General features: G+C 40.2%; 2 protein-coding genes across 2 annotated transcripts in view; both read left to right on the forward strand.

Annotated features, from left to right (window-relative positions):
- The window catches only part of LOC139478496 (uncharacterized), a 39,997-nt gene extending 38,163 nt beyond the window's left edge, over positions 1 to 1,834 (forward strand). Inside the window, exon 24 of the mRNA XM_071260987.1 lies at positions 1,621 to 1,834. Within this exon, the coding sequence (XP_071117088.1) occupies positions 1,621 to 1,834 (214 nt within the window). The remainder of the gene's footprint in view (positions 1 to 1,620) is intronic.
- A 7,915-nt stretch (positions 1,835 to 9,749) lies between these two features.
- The window catches only part of LOC139480311 (multiple epidermal growth factor-like domains protein 6), a 43,378-nt gene continuing 32,819 nt past the window's right edge, over positions 9,750 to 20,308 (forward strand). The window contains exons 1-2 of the mRNA XM_071263365.1: positions 9,750 to 9,804; positions 19,054 to 19,269. Of these exons, the coding sequence (XP_071119466.1) occupies positions 9,750 to 9,804; positions 19,054 to 19,269 (271 nt within the window). The remainder of the gene's footprint in view (positions 9,805 to 19,053; positions 19,270 to 20,308) is intronic.

The following is a 20,308-nucleotide window of genomic DNA, read 5'->3' on the forward strand; positions in this document are numbered from 1 at the left end:
ATGACCGATAAATATGCTGTGGGAGCTTTAAGCATTACCTAGGCCTGATACTTTCAAAGTTGTTTTGTGATAGCATTTTACACCCATGTGCACAGAGTATGTTGATTGTGATATATTCATCTACTTTACCAAATCTATTCTACCCCGGATCTTCACGGGCTGTGGATTGTGATATACTCTTCTTCCCTGCACAATAAATTATTGATAGCAATGTACATTACTATGACAAAATGAAGACCATACTCGACATCTCACAAGCACCGTCAATAACAGATACTTTTTATTGGTGAGCATTGTAACGGTAAGGCCGATGGAATCAGTTGTGAAGGGTGTCAGGAGGGAGGGACATTGGACAACTGTAATCCATTTATAAAATTATTTTGAATTTAACGACCCATATAATGTATTCAATTTCGGTACATAATCAACACTGATTATTCTCTGGATTTGACGTTTGTAATCTTCTTTCATACTGAAGGCGAACATCAACTGGCTTTTGACAAAAGGAATGCGGTGATGTGGAGTAATGTCCACACGCTGTAATTGCACCGGAGAAGAAGGTTGTCATTCTTTATGTCCATATGAAATGTTACAATGTATATATCTATGTGGTGGGTCAGGCGTCTGCCCGGTCAGTGGTTCGATCCCCCTGGCCAGGTAATATCAACACATGTTAAAACACGCTACTTGCTTTTACCCTGCCTGGCGCTCGGGATAAGGAGTATAAAACAATGGATGGTCTTTTCGGAGCAAGTATACTGTGTCTGAGTGAGGTATCCATGCTACATTTGGACATGGTATCTCAGCGGACCAGTACTATAGTATTAAACGTCAACGCCAGTGAATGACCAGTCATATTAATTCGACGAAACACATGTTATAGGCAATATAGCGGTGTACATTAAATACATGGATGACTGAAAACCAGTGATTACACCAGGATGTTTTTGAAAAGGGTAAGCAATGTCCTGTCCTACCTATAGGATCCGCCACTCACAAAAGTTGTATAAAAAGTATGTGTTTGTAATATGCCACCGCACATCAGTACTCCTGACATGCGACGGCGGCCTATAAACAAACCTGACAATTCAGCGATGGACCAGAAATCCAGTCACACGATAGCGCATTTTCTAATTCTGTTGACAGTAATAATGATATGTTAATTTTGATAAACGTCTGCTGTGACCAAGAGCAGAGATTCTGCTGCTTTGTAGTTAAAAAACATTAAGGAAACATATTCTTCTGCAACACAGTGCGGACAGTTTTAATGTCCGGGCAAGTACAAACAAACACACACATGTATATGCCCGTCGCAATGTAAGTGGAATAATATTCAACACAATTTCTCCCCACTTCACCCAACCGATACAGTGTATTCTAATGTTTCTCTTGTTTTAAAGAATTACAGATGGATTCGGCTATCACTCCTACAACAGCTGGTATAATCGGCTAAGCTGCTGGAATATGTATCATGCTGATTCTGGGAGTTGGACTGCACGTGTGCCTTGTGAGACAAGAGAGGTAAGTGACTTTCTGAAACACCATTGGTATTAAACTTTTTATCAATTAATGGTATATCGCCTTCTGTAGACCAACACTTTTATACATTATGCTTGTCAGGTTGCAGTGGATAAACGCTTCTCGAAAGGATGTGGTAAAAAGAGTCATGGACACACAAGAGCCAGTGGACAGGAACACTGCACAGCAATCAGACAACTACACATCTCTATCCGAGCAGGCTGGTGGTCCCAACATCTACAACAATGACTATGATGCAGTGGATGTCGCGGCTAAGGCGAACAGTGACTACGATGTCATTAAGAACAAGGCTTAAAACGATTTGTAGAGCGTAGGTTGTAGTGACAGATCACCTTACCATCAAAACACAGTTTCAACGCATGGGTGCTACCGTACCGCATTCATGACAACAATGTGTCAAACCAATTTGTGTTTCAAATGTTGGTTACAATCGTTAGACTGGACAAGTAAAACACATTCACTCGCTTACTGTGTTCATTGGTATATGTGCTACTTTTCCTCCCCAGTTGATTGGGCTTTATTGTCATGCGTATAGTCAATATACTGTGATTTTGGGGGGCATTTGTCACGTGAGCCTATGCCATGGTCAAATGACCCATCATGCTTCGTCTTCGTCGTTAGTGTTATCGGCACCGTAGGTTTCTACATACTAAAGTACTCACGGATATGAAAAAAAGAAGTTTTTTCGACCTCAGATCTTAAATAAATGCAGTTGATATACAAAATATGTAAATATTCAAACAACTTAATTAGTACTAATTGGGCCGTGCCACAAATACAGCGTATCAAATGTTTTTATGCCTTTTTACACGTAAAAGTGTGTAAAAATGTGAATAAAACAGACTATTGTGAAACAGGGCATAACCAGGTGTAAGTTGATCAAGGTGACCTATGACACCTACACGACAGGTGAGAACAGGTGCATAATGCCTATAGTCTATTTCTGCTATGTCACTTTGGACTTAGTTTTATTTTTGAATGTTGAAACTGCTGACGAATTACCTCCTGTAAAGTACATTTTGTATTGTTCACTGAGATGAAACTAGCAAATCCAGACTAGTACTTTTCGAGTTGTTTTGTTATTTCGTATTTACAGCTACGTAACACTTTGTGTCGATTTTTAAATTGAGAAAAACAGGTTTTTTTTCATTTCCGTGAGTACTTTAGTATATGTTTCACTTTTATTTTGTAAATATTCACTTTGGCCTTGGCTTGCTCATGTGAGTATTCGTGTAATCTGTCAAACTGCGTGATACCATTTCTTTTGAAACTGCTTAACTGACGAAGCTTAAGATATGGTTGTAGGGCTTTCAAAATTGATAATGTTACAAGCTGGTTAAAATTAATATTCATATATCTTCAATGTTTTTTTTCCAGAAAGTAAAGAGAATGGGTACTGTTCAGATGTAATGTTCGACAAGTAGTTTCACATTCCTTAACTCGTAACACGTAACATTATTTGGTATCGGGGAATCACGGTCATCCTAAAGGTTCTTGGGAATTTGTGTACTGTTAGGTGTGTGCTCCTAAGACTTGCTTCTGACAATAGTCTAATGAGTAAGATCAACATCACTACTGAGGTCATAGCAGGGTCGAAATAATTAAAGATATATGTGGGTCCTCTGGATGCACTGACTCCGCGACTAGATACTGTCATGCAGTATTATACGTTACATTAAGCACTACAGAAAGAGTACTTGTTTCATACTTGCCCATTGGTCATTACAGAAAGGAAATGCTCACGTCAACTCGTGTTCAGTATTTCTCTTTATTGAGACAGTATATTCTTTTGCCTGCATGAGAATTTGAAAGCAGAGCTAGATTCGCTTTCAAAACGTTTTATGGCATACATGTGGAGGATATTTTCTAATTCTAAACGATTATATCCTTTGCAATTCCATCTTTTGACTTGTACCATATGCTCTCGGGAACAATTGACTTTGTATTTTTTTTGTGACGGGTGTAACGGGAGCGAACACCTGGTATCGTCACTTGTGTTATAGTGATTCATCAACACATGCTTATTATATAGTCAGACGCGTACAATCGACTGCTTTTAGTAGAGATGTTTTATGGTTTTGGAAAGGGTTTCGTCCGTTTTAATTCAGTTCTCAAGACGTACGTCTGTCTGCAGTTTTCCTTGGCTATGCCCTTCCAGCACAGGGGTAAGCCGACTACTCAGTATTTAATTTTCACATTATATTGCAGCAGCTTTGCATATGCTATCAACTATTTTTGTAAACCCGTGCACTGGCAAACATGTATGTAATACCAGCTATATTCACATTGTAATTGATTTTGTATTCCGTTTGAATAAAATTCTTGCATTGTACCCTTTCTGGCCTGTTTTCTGTCGCAGTTAACTCATCCTTTCCATCGGTATTTATTTTGAACTTATTTGGTGTGTTTATTTGTAATAGATGCAATATATCGTTTCATGCAGAAGAATGGTATTATCACTATTTTAATTCGATTGACCAACTGTTTTGAGAAGATATTTCTTGTGATTATAGATATGGTATCGACGCTTTTATTTCAAATGTGATCAACTTATTCAGTACTTAATGGTGACCGTAAAATTCAATCTTTCTTTTCGAGAAAACGTGTCTAATGTACGAATTGATGTTTTACTGCGCAGCTTGCTGTGATCACACACCACTCTGAAGGAAGTTGATATAGGCCGACAGACAACCATCATATGCCCAGACCTTGGTTCCATATAGTCCTTGTCAATTTACACAGTTGCATCTCCAAGAGTGATGTCATCAGCCTTTCTCTCTAGTTCTAGTTTAACAACTGTGTATTCAACATCGCATCTGGCGTCAGTAATCAGTAGAACTCAAACGACATGGTCTTGACCTGGATCTCGTTCCAGTTAACCTTTCCCTTGTTGTCTGAAAATGGAGTTAAGCTTGACATTGAACTGACTGACATTTGTCTGATCGCTTGTGTTACGTTATCATGCCGAACGGTGTCACTCATTTCGTACCAGGTGTCTACAGCTTTTTGTGTTAATGATACAATAAGCAGTCTGTGATGTTATTGTTGTTGACGTATTCATATAGAAGAAATAATTGTTGATATTGCTGCAACATTGCTAGCGTAAAACCGTACTCTCGCTCACACTTTGTTAACAATTGACTTAGGTAGGTGTGTGTGTGTGTGTGTGTGTGTGTGTGTGTGTGTGTGTGTGTGTGTGTGTGTTTTGACTGCGGGAGTGGTTGATTGAGTGAGTGGATGGCTAAATGTTTTAGTTGATGGTTGAGAGGGTGTGTGAATGGCTGAGTTGGTGAGTGGATGGCTTAGTGAACGAGTGGATGGTTGAGTAAGTGGTTGAGTGAGTGGATGTTGAATGGTTGAGTGAGTGGATGAATGAATTCTAAACTGAGTGGTTGAATGAGTGGATGGTTAATGAAATGACTGGTTGAGTGGGAGTGTTGCAGTTCTTTGTCGTTTACCTATACCACTCTATCGACGCACATAACACGGGTATTGTGCCAAAAAACACATACAAAGGACACAGTTCCCCTCAAATACGTCTCAAACGACTGAGACTGACGTTGACGAATTCCACTTTAACCTATAATGTCTCGTAAGAATAAGCAAATGGAAACATTTGAAAGACTGACTATAGGTAAAATTGCTCATTTGCTCTGGTAATTCGAACCCACACTCTCAGAGTGAAGCACCTTATCAACAAGCACAATGAAAAAGGTGATCTTACTCACCGAGGCTCTCATGAAGGGGACGTGCGACAGGTGACAGTCTATATCACGTACTGGGATTTGAACCCACACGTACAGGGAGGCATGTAATCGCCAACACACTACCACTCGTAGGACTTTCATTTTGTGGAAACTTCAGTGGCTGAGAGAGTTGCTAACTTTGTGTGCAGGCTGTACGAAGGACTAATATTACCCATGATTATAGCACACTCATTGAGCTGTGATCTACTGGGGTGGGTCCGTCGTGTTGCAGAGTGTGACATAAAACCAAAACTGTCTGAAGCAATGCAGTGACAGACAGCGTAATGGCACCTCGACCTGCCGTTGGATGTAACAAGTGACTATTCGGGACTGCTCGGTTAAGTGGCGGGAAGTAACTCAAATTACACTCGAAGTAACTCGACTCCAAACTGTCATTGTGATGAGGTAAGGGAAGCTCGTCTATTTCAGAATGTCATTGTGATCAGGTGGTTGAAGTTTGTGTACTTCCGCCTTGTGCTGTGTTTAGGTGAATTATATTTGTCTTCGGAATGTCATTGTGTTTCTGTTCGCCTTGGTCTAATGAGGGAGTCTGCGGCCGATATTGGGCATTGGATTGACAGAGGTGTATTGCACCTATCACAATGTTATTTATCTAGTGTCTGTTTCTTATCATTTCATTCCAGTTTTCTAGAGTCCACACGTCCATTGGTTAAGGACATGCAATGTAAACTTTTAGCTCACTCACTGTTTATGGATAGGGCAGTTTAGTTAATGTAAAATCCAAAACGTTTTATTGTTCTCCGAGCCCATTAGTTGTTGTTTTAACCCCTCAATGGGCAGGATGGCAACATGTGCCATCTTTTTAACTTATTTTGGTGTGAAGCGGCCGGGGATCGTCTGGGCGGACGCTCTGCCACGAGACCACGGAGGCGGTCATTTTCACTGTCAACAATCTGTACAATACGTGATCCACCGACCGAATCATTATGTGTAGGCTAATTAGTTAATAGCTATTAGTTACATTTGAGGGCATTTTAGTTGTTACATTCTAGTTTATTCCGAATGTGACACGTCTTTCGCAAACCCACATACACGTAAGGCATTTTGAAAACTGGTCTTACTATAAAACGCTGCTAAATAATCTGTTGCGGTTCTTAGATTATAAGTACTTTAAGCAATTGCAGCAATATTTCCTCGGGGAAAAACTCGCCGAACAACGATTATTGTACTGTCAAGATCGGTATCATGACCACATCCTGGTCATGTCCGTCATGAAACAATGCTTGGACATTCTATATGCAGAACATTACGACGTCATGAAAGCAGTATGTAATTTAAAACTGAACGTCGAAGGGTTGCTTCATTTTCTCTTACAGTGACAGTTTGAATATTCCTCAAAAGATATCTGCGAATAGTTATTTTATAGTTCTTTTGTTATATGGCGGTGTATTTTATTGTTTAGCAATAATTCAAGGTATGTTGCATTGTTTCTGTTCAGATTCTGTAGACGCCCATTGCATTTATGTTTGGACTGTGATCAGGAGGTTTCTATATTTAGATGTCAGTGTGGTGTGTAAACATCCGGTTCGAATTACCGAACGGTCAGAGCCTGTTACCGAAATATATGTAATGTTCTATGTAATGAGGGCACTTTCTGGAACGTTGAAGTGGCCGGGTAGGTTGTGTATAAAGTGACAAGGGCGTGTTTACTTATCTCTTACACATTTCGACTCTCACGCATTTTCATCGCTTCGGAATGCATATCGATGTCTATATGACAAGGCGTATGACCACGTAGCGTGAATCTCGGGCTAACATGGCAGTGTCTGAGATAGGAGTTTCGGGTTGATATGGGAGTTTCTTCACGCTATGGGTGTCTTGGACTGATATGGGAGTCTTGGGTTCATATAATTATGAGTGTTGGACTGACATAGCAGTCTCGAGTTGATATGGGAATCTCGGGTTCATATAGGAGTGTTGGACTGATATGGAAATCTTGGACTGATACAAAGTCTTCCACTTATATGGGGCATAGTATGAAAAGTGACAGTTATTAACCTCCTAATCTCATTTCATTTTACTTGAAATTAACCATTATAGATTTGTAGTTATGATTTCTGTCAGAAAGTAATGAATGCTGTTCGATAAAAGTAAAAGTAATAAGGCTGTTTGCCTATTGCTGATGCTGTGTACATGTCGCCGGGTGTGATTTCGTTTGTCTGCCATTCCGTTTCGGTTCGACAGTTGTATGCACCCGGTTCATACTTTTTTTATATAACCATGTGCTGCCTGTGTGCGTGTGTTGACAAACTGCCATGCCTTGCCTATGACTATGAGGATGAACAAACTGCCATTAAATTTGTCTGAATAACTGCCGAGGACTTCCTCGTCTTCTTTTCAATTTCAATAAAAATGCATGTTTCATTGTCATTGTTTACTTAAGGGTCTGCAAAAGGTACGTATGGTATTCGTCACAATCATATGAATTCAAGATACCCTTTTAGCATAGTTTCTAAATACAGCATGTGGTGCTTTACATCGAATGTGATCTTCCTGGCAAGTCCTTTCAAAATAACCCAACACAATGCAGATCTCAAATAGCAATTGTGTACTTGGCTTCCTGGAATAACACACACTACATCGAAGCCTACTGATGTAGCATAACTTCCTTGTCGACCTCGAACGAACTTATAATGTGGCGGTAGTTGTGTGTGCCAGCGTGCGTGCGTGAGTGCATGGGTTGGGAGTTGTTTGAAATATGAATCGCACAAAACGTTTTAGGGAAGAGGAGTTTATCTATAAATCGTCCAGAAGGTATTGGAGTTTCGGTTAGATCTTTACTCGAAATTGGACATGTATGAACTGTGTTTTCAAGTTCTATTACATCAACTACCCTCTTAATAGCCGTTCAACCGTTAAAAACCTTTTGTGTTAACGAAAATGCAAATATACTGTGCTAGTAATTCAAGAACACTTTCTAGCATGATGAACTTAGTTTTAACCTTCTAATAGCGTAGATGAATAGAAGGGGATTGATTAAATACACGTTTAGGACCCAACCAAACTTGTAACACCATGTACTGTAAAGAAGAACTTGCGACGGAGCACGTGCAGCAGCTGCAAGTACTACCTACCACCTGCGTCACGCAAGAAAGACTCACAAAGTATACAGATTACAAACAGTTTTCATTTATTTTTCAAATGTTTACCATAAAGGAATGTAATGTCAAAGTATAAATGTAGGGAAGTATTTAAGTTTGAAAAAGTATAAAGATGATTAAATTATGTTAAAACTGTCGCCTCGTGAACAGCCCCCCCCCCTTCTTCATGGCTCGTCGATTCTTAATCACGAACTGATAGTTGCTCGCATTAACAGGAACTTGGACAGGAATATGCCCTCTGTGCAGTCTACAGTCAGTAGCTGACGTCATATTTCCCAATTTCCTCTTTACGCCCTGCATTTTTAACCGAAGCTTGTGTGGGTGCCGTTCATGTTTATTGTGTCTGCAATATTGTGTCTTGAAAAATGTGTTCAAATAAATACGTGAATGTTAACTTTGCAAAATATCACCAGAATACAAGATGTATCAAAGCGGCCTGTAAATAACCGAGTGATTGAGATCATGAGCAAACGCCAGTCAGACCACAACCATCGATTGTTATGAGATCCCTTGGACACCCCCCCCCCCCCCCCCCCCCTTGACTGGAACACAATAATTGCTACACGATGTTTAAAGGATATTGATTACAATTGATCATGTACCACGTTTAAGTATATATGTGTCTAAGTATATAGTTAGGGAATGACCATTTGATATTGTGTGTGTGTGTGTGTGTGTGCTGGGGGTCGGGTGGGGGTGGGCGGTGTGCTTGGGGCGCGCTTTTGTGTCGATCAGATATTTGAGGAAGACACCTTGCACAATGTCTGTAGCATGATTATTTCTTTAACATCTTTCGATGAAATTCCAGTACTCCTCACTCCAACCCCTACCTCCCCCTAATATCCAATGGCCGGCCCCTAAGGGTGGTTATGCATAGTCTGTAGATATTTGAAAACAACAATGTAGAAGGAACTCATGCAAGGCTGATACATTACCTTTCCTAGTTGTGGGGAGTACACTTCCCTTTATCTTGGGAATTAAAATATGTTGGACATGTTTATATGTGTATTTCCGTGCATGTTAATTTCATGTGATTGACACAAGCATAAAAATAGGACAACCTTAACATCAAATAGTTACTTCAAAGGCAGCCCGTGTTGTCCACAAGAATTCACTACCGGGTGTTTACCTATAAACAGATACCCGTGCTCATGGGTTTCACCAAAGTGGTAAACGTCTGAGACCTGTATCACTTCGGGCTTTCCTCCCACATTAAGCTGACACGTCGTGATAAAACTGGAATACTGTTAAAAGCGGCGTTAAACCCAACTCACCCACTAAAAATAATCGGATCTCAACAGGAACGTAATCTTCTTCCTGGTCTGTGTGCCAGGGTGTCACAATGGCGGTGTGGGCCAGGGTTGTGTTTCTAATTGTCAGTCTGAGTCTCGCAGCAGGTAAGTACATTCTTTACCTACATGGGTTTCAGCACCAGATACATGAGTATCATTGTTTACCTCTTTAGCGCAGAGTGGGGCGGTCGGGTAGCCTAGTGGTTAAAGCGTTGGCTCGTCACGCCGAAGACCCGGGTTCGATTCCCGACATGGGTACAATGTGTGAAGCCCATTTCTGGTGTCCCCCGCCGTGATATTGCTGGAATATTGCTAAAAGCGGCGTAAAACCATACTCACTCACTCACTCTTTAGCGCAGAAGTGATTCGTTAGTCAAGGAATGAAATGTGACCTGAACAGAATTTTATTTAGAACTGAAGACAAAATACGATCGTGGTAATGAAGTATGCAATGGTGGTATATCCTCTCAGTGTACTGACACGCTGTGTGGCAGTTGAGCCTTGCTGTCTGTGTAATGTTTAGGAGCGGTATGTTCATCCTTTAATTCACGCAACCATTGTTGATTAAATGGGACACAGTTGCCATGCTTATGATAAAATGATCACCTATTACCACTAGTTAAGCACAACACTAGTATTTTGTGTACACGGGTCGATAGTGGGAGATGTTGACTCGCCGCGCATCAGCACCCGACGTTACTTCCTGTTTGACTGTCACGGGTGTATCAGCAGGCTTGTTATTCTCTCGATATCAGCTGCGTTACATATAGATTGTTCACGGGAAAACGTATGAGGAAAGGATGAGTTGAACCGCAACATCAACATGTTTATGATGTCACTGAATAGGTCACAGTGGTTTCGTTTGTGTAATTTACGTTGGTTCAGGCTGTGTCACTGTGCCCCTTTCAATTTTTTGATTATCACTGATAGGGACCATACGTGGGTGTGCTTCAGACATATGGTTGCACGAACTGGAAAACAAATTTGCCTGCGTTCCTTTTTTGAAGTGAACATAGCAGAATTGACATTAAGAATTACATGTTGATTACCTTATATTGTTATACAATATCGAAGCACCAACCTCCCGCTCTCCGGGCGGACGCTAATCCACTAGACCACAGAGGCAGTCAGTTTCACGGTAAACAGTCGCTACGTTTATTATGCGTGATCCACCGACCGAATCATTATATTTTTGTCAGTAAATAGTTTTATTATAAAGGACGTTTTAGTTGTTACAATCTAGTTTATGCTGAATGTGGCACCAACAGGCACGTCTTTCGCAAACCTACACACACATAAGGCATTTTCAAAAACTGGTCTTACTTTAAAAATATTGCTAAATAATCTGTTGCGGTTCCTAAATTATGAGTACTTTAGGCAATTGTAGCAATATTTCCTCGTCGAAAAGCCCGACGAAAAACGATAACTGTACTGTCAAGTTCGGTACCATGACCACATCCATGTCATGTCCTTCATGTAACAATGCATGCAGAACATTATGGCGTCATGAAAGCACTATGTACTTTAAAACGTTGAATGGTTGCAATACTAGATTATAAGTATTTTAAATAATTGTTGCAATATTTCTTCGGCGAAAACTCGACGAACAACGATTTAAAGAGTGTACTGTCATGTTCGATACCATGACCACATCAAAGTAGGAAAGGCTTTTAAAGGTTTTCTGACACTCTGTTTTCTGCAAGTCTATTAACCTTATGTGTACATGTTCATAAAAAAAGGAAGGATAGCACAAGATAGAAATACTAAATACATTCACTTGATTCGACACTTGAAGACTACGTTGTGTGGGTTGGTTCTTTCTTCAACAGAAAGAAGACAAATAAACTTAGTTAATTAAGAACGTATTTTCTCCTGCCTTGTTTAGCAAACATACAAAGGTCAGGTCTAAAACAAATACCCTGACGTCATGATTTTCTGAACTGTGAAGTATTTGCCATTATTAATGACAGCATATCAGTACAAGGAAGTTTGTTCAGGCATGAAGCATTACGAAACTACTGAACATCTGTGTTTAATTGGATATAATATATAGCCAAGAAAGGAATCTGTTATCTTGTTACTTATTTCCAACAAGTGGTAATCTATGTCTTAAAATGGAAGGGGGAATTACGTGAGACGGTGATGTCAACGAGAGACCCCAGTATTTATTGTGAGGTTCAATGTGTTGTACATAAATAATCAAGCAATGATCTCATATACACATTACATTTGGATTGGGACATTAATATTTCAAATGGTAGAGTTATACCAATCATAATACTTCATTCTTTCAAAATAACATTGGATAATATTCATCCAGGAACCATTCATACAATTACTTAAAACATAACTCAATTATACCTCGAAGGTAATGTTAAAAATCATACATGATATTGGCTGTTGAACAAATCTTAGTATATAAAGTATGTACAATACAGTTGTTATGCTTGTTCTTAAGTGCAATAAATGCACAACTATTCATGACAATACATCTGATTCACTAACACTTTCAATAATGACTGAGCTAATGACATGACAATATCCATGCAAGTACACTATATGCATACCATTTGCCACTTCTATACTCATAATAATAATTATCAATCATGATATTGTTTTACATTGATAACAGTCTTTAGCTTTAGATATTACTGAATGTATTATATGATGCTTCCTTAATCCTGAATCCCTATCCAAGATGTAATCTCCATAGTATAGGTTGATGTAATATATGCATGAAACATGCTTTTACTTTAGTATTCGTGTTAGAATTTCAGCAACCCAGGCATGTCGTTACTGGCGACTAACGTGATCGTGTGGTCAGGCTCACTGACTTGGTGTATGTTATCGTATCCCAAATGCGTAGATTAGTGGTCATGTCAGTCAGCGGTCCAGACTCAATAATTTACAGACAGCCGCCACAAAGTGCGGCGTTAAACGACAAACAAAACTGAAACTTCTTCTATGGGCCTGCCCATGGGCCAAACCTTTTCGCCCATTGGCGAAATATTTTAATAACGCTACAAATTAGTTGAATTAAATTAAAATGAGTTCAATCATATGTCATGATGCTTGTAGACAAACGTTTATGTATTTGCCAAAGACAAACATGAGTTTGAGCAAAGGAAAATATTGTCGCCCACTTGCTTGCCCATGGGCCACTCTTCATACCAAGCGTATGTATCGTGTTGTAGCGTCATTCTTAGCATGTTATTTGTCACTGTCCAACGGTTTGGATACAAACATGTAAAGTTGATCAGTTTTCTGTCAAATGGGAAAAAGCTGCACATTGGGCTTTTGCAACATATGGTGTTTTATTATCTAAAAATGCTTTATTATACTCTCACTGTCATTGTTCGTCAAATCACCTACATCTGCACTGTATTAGGGAACAGTGAGAAAATATAAATAATCTTTCCAAATGTTGTATTTGAAATGTGACCTTAAATATTTCAGCTCTCTGTTATGAAGAAAAAAATCTCATCTTCTGAAAATGACGAAAGAATACATGACTCTCTACCTAAACCCCTCCCTCCCTAAATACCAAATGGCCCACACCCAAGAATGCAGGGGGGTTGGGTCTGTTACATGCAAATCTAAGTCCATTTATCATTTGAATGTCATGTTCTTGCCCAGGTATAATGCGCTACAAGTATATTTGATGTCAACAAAACAGAACTGAAGACATTGTATATATTGTCAAGTTTTCTTGTCTCAATAGCCACGGTAGAATGGAGATATTCCATCTCGAATTTAAAACAGAATGGGTGTATCTCCTAATATTCACAAACACTTTTGGTAACAGTGCCACACCATTCCATCAAAGCAGTGATGTTTTGGTACAATCTCAGCAGTCTTCATCATTCTATATTTGGCAACGCCTTTGTTTACACGAAATCAAATTGAAAGCGTTAGTTTGCCTGGGCCTCGGCTTTCGTTGGGCTGAATCTCCCTACTTCGGACAATGGAACCACACTCAGCAATATTCCCGAAATAAGACGGCTGTCTTATACGAGCTGTATTAAGAACAACGATTCACGCGATCGGAGCACTTTAACACGCCAACAACCCGATCCATTCAATCGTGATTTGCCTCTTACTACAAGTTGAAATTGCTAGGGACCAATTCTGATCCGGATTCACTGCCGATATACCGATATATTTTAGCTGTATCTTTCTTTACATGCATGGAGGTGTATTTGTTGTTTTTTCACACGAATGTATGAGGGCTGCCTCATACATGTACAGCAATAATGTACCCATAAACGTGGAAAGAATAAACTTACACATAACAGATGGGATTCACTACAACACGCATTCACAAGCTATCGAGGAATAACAAATACAAAATTGTCAAATTGATACAGGACTCAACAGGATATATTATATATTAAATTGTGATATTATAGTTTGCGTAAACAAGAAAGAAATCTGATTATCTTTGATAATCGTTATTGCTAATAATTGATTGAGAGATAGCAGCCCACATCATAACGCTACCACCACCAAACCTGTCCACTTCCTGTACGCAGTTTCGGCGTAACGTTCTCCCAGACGTCTGTAGACCCGTTTTCTTCCATCCCCTCGACAGGGGAGAAATCTTGATTCGTAGCTGAACCAGACATCTTTCCATCGTAGGCCTTCTGCTCTTAAATGGTTTCCTACGGTCTGGTCGGAGATTCTGCGCAGTCGGGGTATTTAGGATGCGGTTGAGGTGGCTGTGGTCGTCCGGTCGGATGTAGCGATCTTGGGTAGGGGTGGTTACTCTTGGTCGTCTTGATCTTGCCGATCACATGTTGATCCATGCTGTTGAAACCGATCCCATAACCTATTGATAGTGCTGGGCGCTACATTGAAAACCATGGCGACAGCTGCAATAAGTGCAGCTCCATGGCCCTTTTGTTAAATTGTTTGATAGGCATTACTTAGAAGTTGACGGATGACAAGATAGACACAATTTTTTATGGATAACAACTTCTTTAATACTGTAAAAGGCGACGTTTCGGTATAGATCCTTATACCGTTGTCAAGCAAGACTGAATGAGGGACATAGTGCAGAATATATATAGCAAGTGGATGATAACAATAGAGGATTAACAGTAACAACAAGGGCATACATGAGTGGGATAACATAGGTAGGTGTGACAACAAAGGGATTATGCTATCACAACACGATGGGCAGAAAACACATAGCTAGAAGCCAATAGGGGCATGAAGCCAAAAAACAGGTGATTATTGGTTGATGAGTTCATAGTAGGCGGATGGGATGAAATAGCCTTGATCTCTGTTGATTGATGGCTTGTGGCGGCGAATATGGACTGCTTCTGTTAGTTTTCTTTTGGTGAAGTCATGGAGGTTGTTGGCGAGGATTTGGACGTTGTCCCAGTTGATGATGTGATTGGGACAGTTAATGATATGGTCCGAGATGGCTGATTTGCTGTCGGATTTGGTGGTGGAGGTTTTATGCTCTTTGATTCTGGTGTTGATTGGGCGGGATGTCTCACCTACGTAAGAGGCCCTTTTGTTGATACACTCGGTGCGTTTTTTCGAATCGTTCGTGTTCCTAATTAATTGTTTGCATGTCCTTGTTGTGATCATTTTGATTCGGGAAATGTCAGTGACACTATAACACATTAAACCTCTTCATTTTGCACTTCTTAGTCCGCTAATTTGGCTTTTATGGCCAAATATATCTGTTTTGAAGAGTATATTTATGACAGCCTATTCTCCATCGCACGACTATGATTAAGACTTAGTTGTAAAACACAAGTATTATTTCTTGTGACTGATCAGGATTTGGTTGGTTGGTTGGTTGGTTGATTTGTTCTTTTACGACGCACTCAGCAATATTCCAGCTATATGACCGCGGTCTGTAAATAATTGAGTCTAAATCCAGTGATTGATATCACGAGCATCGATCCACGCAATTTCGATCGATGACATGCATCAACAAAGTCAGCGAACCTGACCACCCGATCCCGTTTGTCGCCTCTTACGACAAGCACAGTCGCCTCTAACGGCCAGCATGGATTGCTGAAGACCTATTATACCCCGGATCTTCACGGGTCTTTAGTGCCAAGATCCTGCTGGAGATGTTGCTATACTGTCAGGGAATATAAGGCATTTCATTGTAATGCTCTGATCGAACTAGGCGATAAGTCACGGCCCTTAATATTTGAGAAGTGTAGTTCCATGAGTTTTTCCCTCACGTTTTTTTTAAAGGACGACCTCAGTTGATTGACTTTTTCACGTACTCTTGTCACTACTCCGATGCAGTTATTACACACAATGTTTGTGTAAACATAACCATAAATATTCAAGACATCTTCAAGTTTAGACAGTTGCTGGGCATTCCTCTTCCATTGAAAAGAATTCTTCTGAAAAGACCTTTACCTATATCGTCTTCAAATATCATACAAATTTCACCAGGCTCCTGTCTTATGAAGCCCAGAGTAAGATCATCCGGGAGACGACTACGCTATGGGTATTGTGGACGATGTACTGCGAAGTCTGGCAGTATTACCTCATAAAGAACATGATCAACACTTTTAGAAGGTGTTTGCATGTAACCCAGTCGCGGATATTGTGTTTTTAATTCAACAATTATCCGGTCGAACACGTACTACTAAGGCGGATATAAGTTGGTTACCTCTTCCTTACTGTAACATTAACTGAACATAGGTATAATATATGTAATCATCGCACATGCATTCATAACGTTTGCAAATAAGGTATTACGAAATTTATGTCTTTGAATTTCTTGTGATCTCGGACAAATGTAAATAGAACCGAAAAAGGCATGAAAAAAAACCCTAACATGCTCAGGAAATGATATAATGTTAGTAAAGACTGTTACAACTTTTGATTTCATAGCTCTTGAATAAGGATTGTCCATAATGGGTTAGGTGGTGTGTTCAATTATATGCCGATGTGAAAATCGAAACAAAATGCTTTGAGTCAATACATTTTGCCAAATGTATGAAATGTGGTACTTGTAGGAATAGGAACACAGTATTGATACACGTCCATGTTTTCGATGCACAGCATGGTTTTCATCAACATCGATCCACGCAACTGGGAAACTATGATATGCATCAACCCAGCGAGCCTGACTATCCGATCCCGTTAGTCGCCTCTTGTATTAACGCATATCTTTAAACGTATATTAGTACAGGTCATATACACGCATGGTACTATATCCTCCAGTGGTGGGAATATGCTGGGATCAGAGAAGATATTGTAAATATGTGTATTGTCATGCCTGAGTTTCGTGTTACGAGCCAGGCATTACATTATATATAAATATGTGTATGTTGAGCGTAAGTAACTAAAAGAATAAGGTAATAATAGTCCATTTTTATCGCTATAAGCAACATTTCATATTTCTCAAGATTAATTTCATTTACTATTGTAACAAAATAATAGGCAACCGAGTGGCCGATAGAACTAACTGTGCATGGCAGAGGGATATGTGATGTCAATAAACTTGGTAACGAGGTTTAGTTTGACTTGGCGTGTGTCTGAATTCCAATGACAGTTTAAATATCCTAAAACTGACAGCGTACTGTGTCCGAGTGGGTTATTCGTCTTAAACTGCGGCATGGTATCTAAGGGGGCTAGCAGTATTAATCGGCATCAGTCCAGGCTAGTACAAGCAGCCACATACACATACACGTGCATGCGTGTCGCTATTCAAGTACAATAATCTTGCATGCGACGTTAAACCCCATTAAACCTAACCTATATAACATACAAGCATGCATATAGGCTATTGTACACACACAAACAGTGACTGATAGGTATCAGGATTTGTCTAAAACTTACTTCAGTGTTTAACTTTTTGAGGAGCTGTATCACACGCCTTCACACGTGTCTGTCAACATGCAAAACCGGAACATCGTCATGCAGTTCAGTAGGAGTAGTATCGCTTCAGCGCCCATGGCAGATTAAGGCACTGCAGCGAGAGACTATGGTAGGGTCATTGTCACGTCGTCACCCTTACAAGAATAAGCAAACAGTTACAAAATTAACCAAAGCGCGACAATGCGACATTATGGTCATGTGTCGCATTGTCGTTCTTTGAATAATATTTTTTTATGTTACCTAAGGGCGACAATGTCACAACATGACAATTGTCAAGATTAAAATATATCGCGTTGTTGCATTGTCGCCCCATCTAACATGCGTAATAGAGGTGTTAAAATGCGTCATAACGCGATAACGCGACAAAACAAAATATTGATGATATTGAAATGTCGCATTGTTAGGTTGTCGCCCTTTTCGATTAATGGTGCGCATGTTTTTCTAAGTAAATTCATCTAGGCATACAGCGAAATGGTAAAACTTCTTTTGTCTATACTCAAGTTGTCTTTTGTGAGTCGCAATGGAAATGTGTGTCGCTTTTTCTCTCGAAATCATTTCAATTACCGTTATTGTCGGTGTCCTTTTTATGATCAGTACGGCACACGGATGTGTGTTAACGTCAGAAACCTGTGATCGTGGGTTCGAATGTCGCAAGCTCTGACGTTCATACAGTTTGGTCTTCACTCTATGAAGGTTCACACAAAGTGAAAGTCAATTCTTAATTACTGACGGAATGCCACTGGAACACTTTGACCATTGAGGGACCGCCTCCGCGGTCTAGTGGTAGAGCGTCCGCCCGGAGATCAGAAGGTCCGGGTTTCGATCCCCGGCCTTGCTACCAAAAGACGTTTAAAGATGGTACTTGTTGTTACCCTGTCGGCATTAAGGGGCTAAAGCAAGGACTGGTCGGCTCGGAGTCAGTATACTGTGTCTGAGTGGGGTGCGGCATGGTATCTCAGTGGGCTAACACTATAAATCAGCATTAGTCCGGACTAGTACAAGCAGCCACACAAACACATACACACACACACACACACACACACACACACACACACACACACACGTGCAAGCACGTCGCTGCAATAATCTTGGACGCGTCGTTAAACCCAATTTCACCTCACCTTTGAGTATTGAGTTTTGCATACATCCACGGAGGGGCATGTTAAGGTTTGGTTGCTCAAACGTGTAGCGTCTCGAAATACAAATTCTGAAACAAATAAGCCCATATAATACAGCCCATGTTAGTCTATGATATTTGGCAAATCTAGACGACTGCATGTTGTAGTAGCAGTAAATAAATATTCCTGTCAAACAAACTCTCAATGGCATGTCCGTGATAGGTGATAAGACCTTTCCACGTCTTGTTAAATTGCAAGCACTTATTGCTCTGCAGATTTGTTAAGTCTCTGAAAATGAAGAAAGTCTCTTGGTTCCCTTTTATTATGCATGTACTTTATGCTTGTACTTTATAATACGCTGTTTATGCTATAGGTGTGAGACAAAATGTCGCCCTGTACAAACCAGCATCGATGAGTACAACACGCCAACCTTCACAGTCTGCCGGTAAAGCTGTGGATGGAGTGACTACTGCAGTCAACGAGACGTTCTTAATCCACACCAAGGTTGGTGAACCTACAGCCTGGTGGAAGGTGGATCTACAGACACAAGTACAGTCAGCACAGGTTACAATCTACTTCAGGAGAGACTGTAAGTGAATTATACTCATGTTATGATCATATATGCTGCTTCCTGAATCCCACTGCACCTTACCAGGATGCTTACTGTGACCGTCATAGTATACGTTGATGTTGTTATAATAAATACATGAAAGTCGCAAGTACATTAGTCGGATAATAGAATCATCGCTATCAATACACTAACTGAAAGAGTACACAGTAGATTAACATAAATTCACCTTAAATCCGAGGGGTGAGGGTATGTCAATATACCAGTAATGAAATTTATGTAAATGTCTGTTGTCATCTTAAGGCAATGGTTCAAAACGAAACTCTTGTAAATTCATGATAATCCCTATGGTAGTTTACATGCACATATCAGAATGCCTTGTAACCACAAAACGCCAGAAAATAATTATGCTCGATTATCCGCTGAAACAGATTCCATTGGGCGCAGTGGGCGAGCGGTCTAAAATCTAGTAAGCGCCAGGTGATGATCATGAGGTTGTATTCTGCTAGTGACCATGTTGTTAAACCATTCAGCCTTGGCTTACGAGTACATGTCTTTACTGTGTTGTCACCACCCCTAGTGTACAGTACAGTCACCCCTAGCACTCAAAGGAACCCATTCATCCGTTAATAGACGACCAGATACATTTTACAAAACAAGTGTCAAATCGTGTTTTATCACCACGGGCAAGTGACTTTGTTTAAATGTGCCTCAGTTCACCCAACAGGAAATGGGTACCCGATACGATATATGAGGAAAGACATGTACTCGTAAGCCAAGGCTGAATGGTTTAACAACATGGTCACTAGCAGAATACAACCTCATGATCATCACCTGGCGCTTACTAGATTTTAGACCGCTCGCCCACTGCGCCCAATGGAACCACACAAAAGTGAAGCGCAGTAAAATGTACATGGTAACGGGGAAAATTTTATGGATGGATCACCGAAAATCAGTGATGACACAAAAGGTAGAACATGACCTCGAACGATGTCGTCCCGGTAGCGTGCGCTATGTGCCCTCCCACGAGTTACGATGCCACCCCATACCATTGCACTTC

This window comes from Haliotis cracherodii, unplaced genomic scaffold (genome assembly GCF_022045235.1).
Source record: "Haliotis cracherodii isolate W230 unplaced genomic scaffold, xgHalCrac1.p SCAF_4, whole genome shotgun sequence".
Lineage (NCBI taxonomy): Eukaryota > Metazoa > Mollusca > Gastropoda > Lepetellida > Haliotidae > Haliotis > Haliotis cracherodii.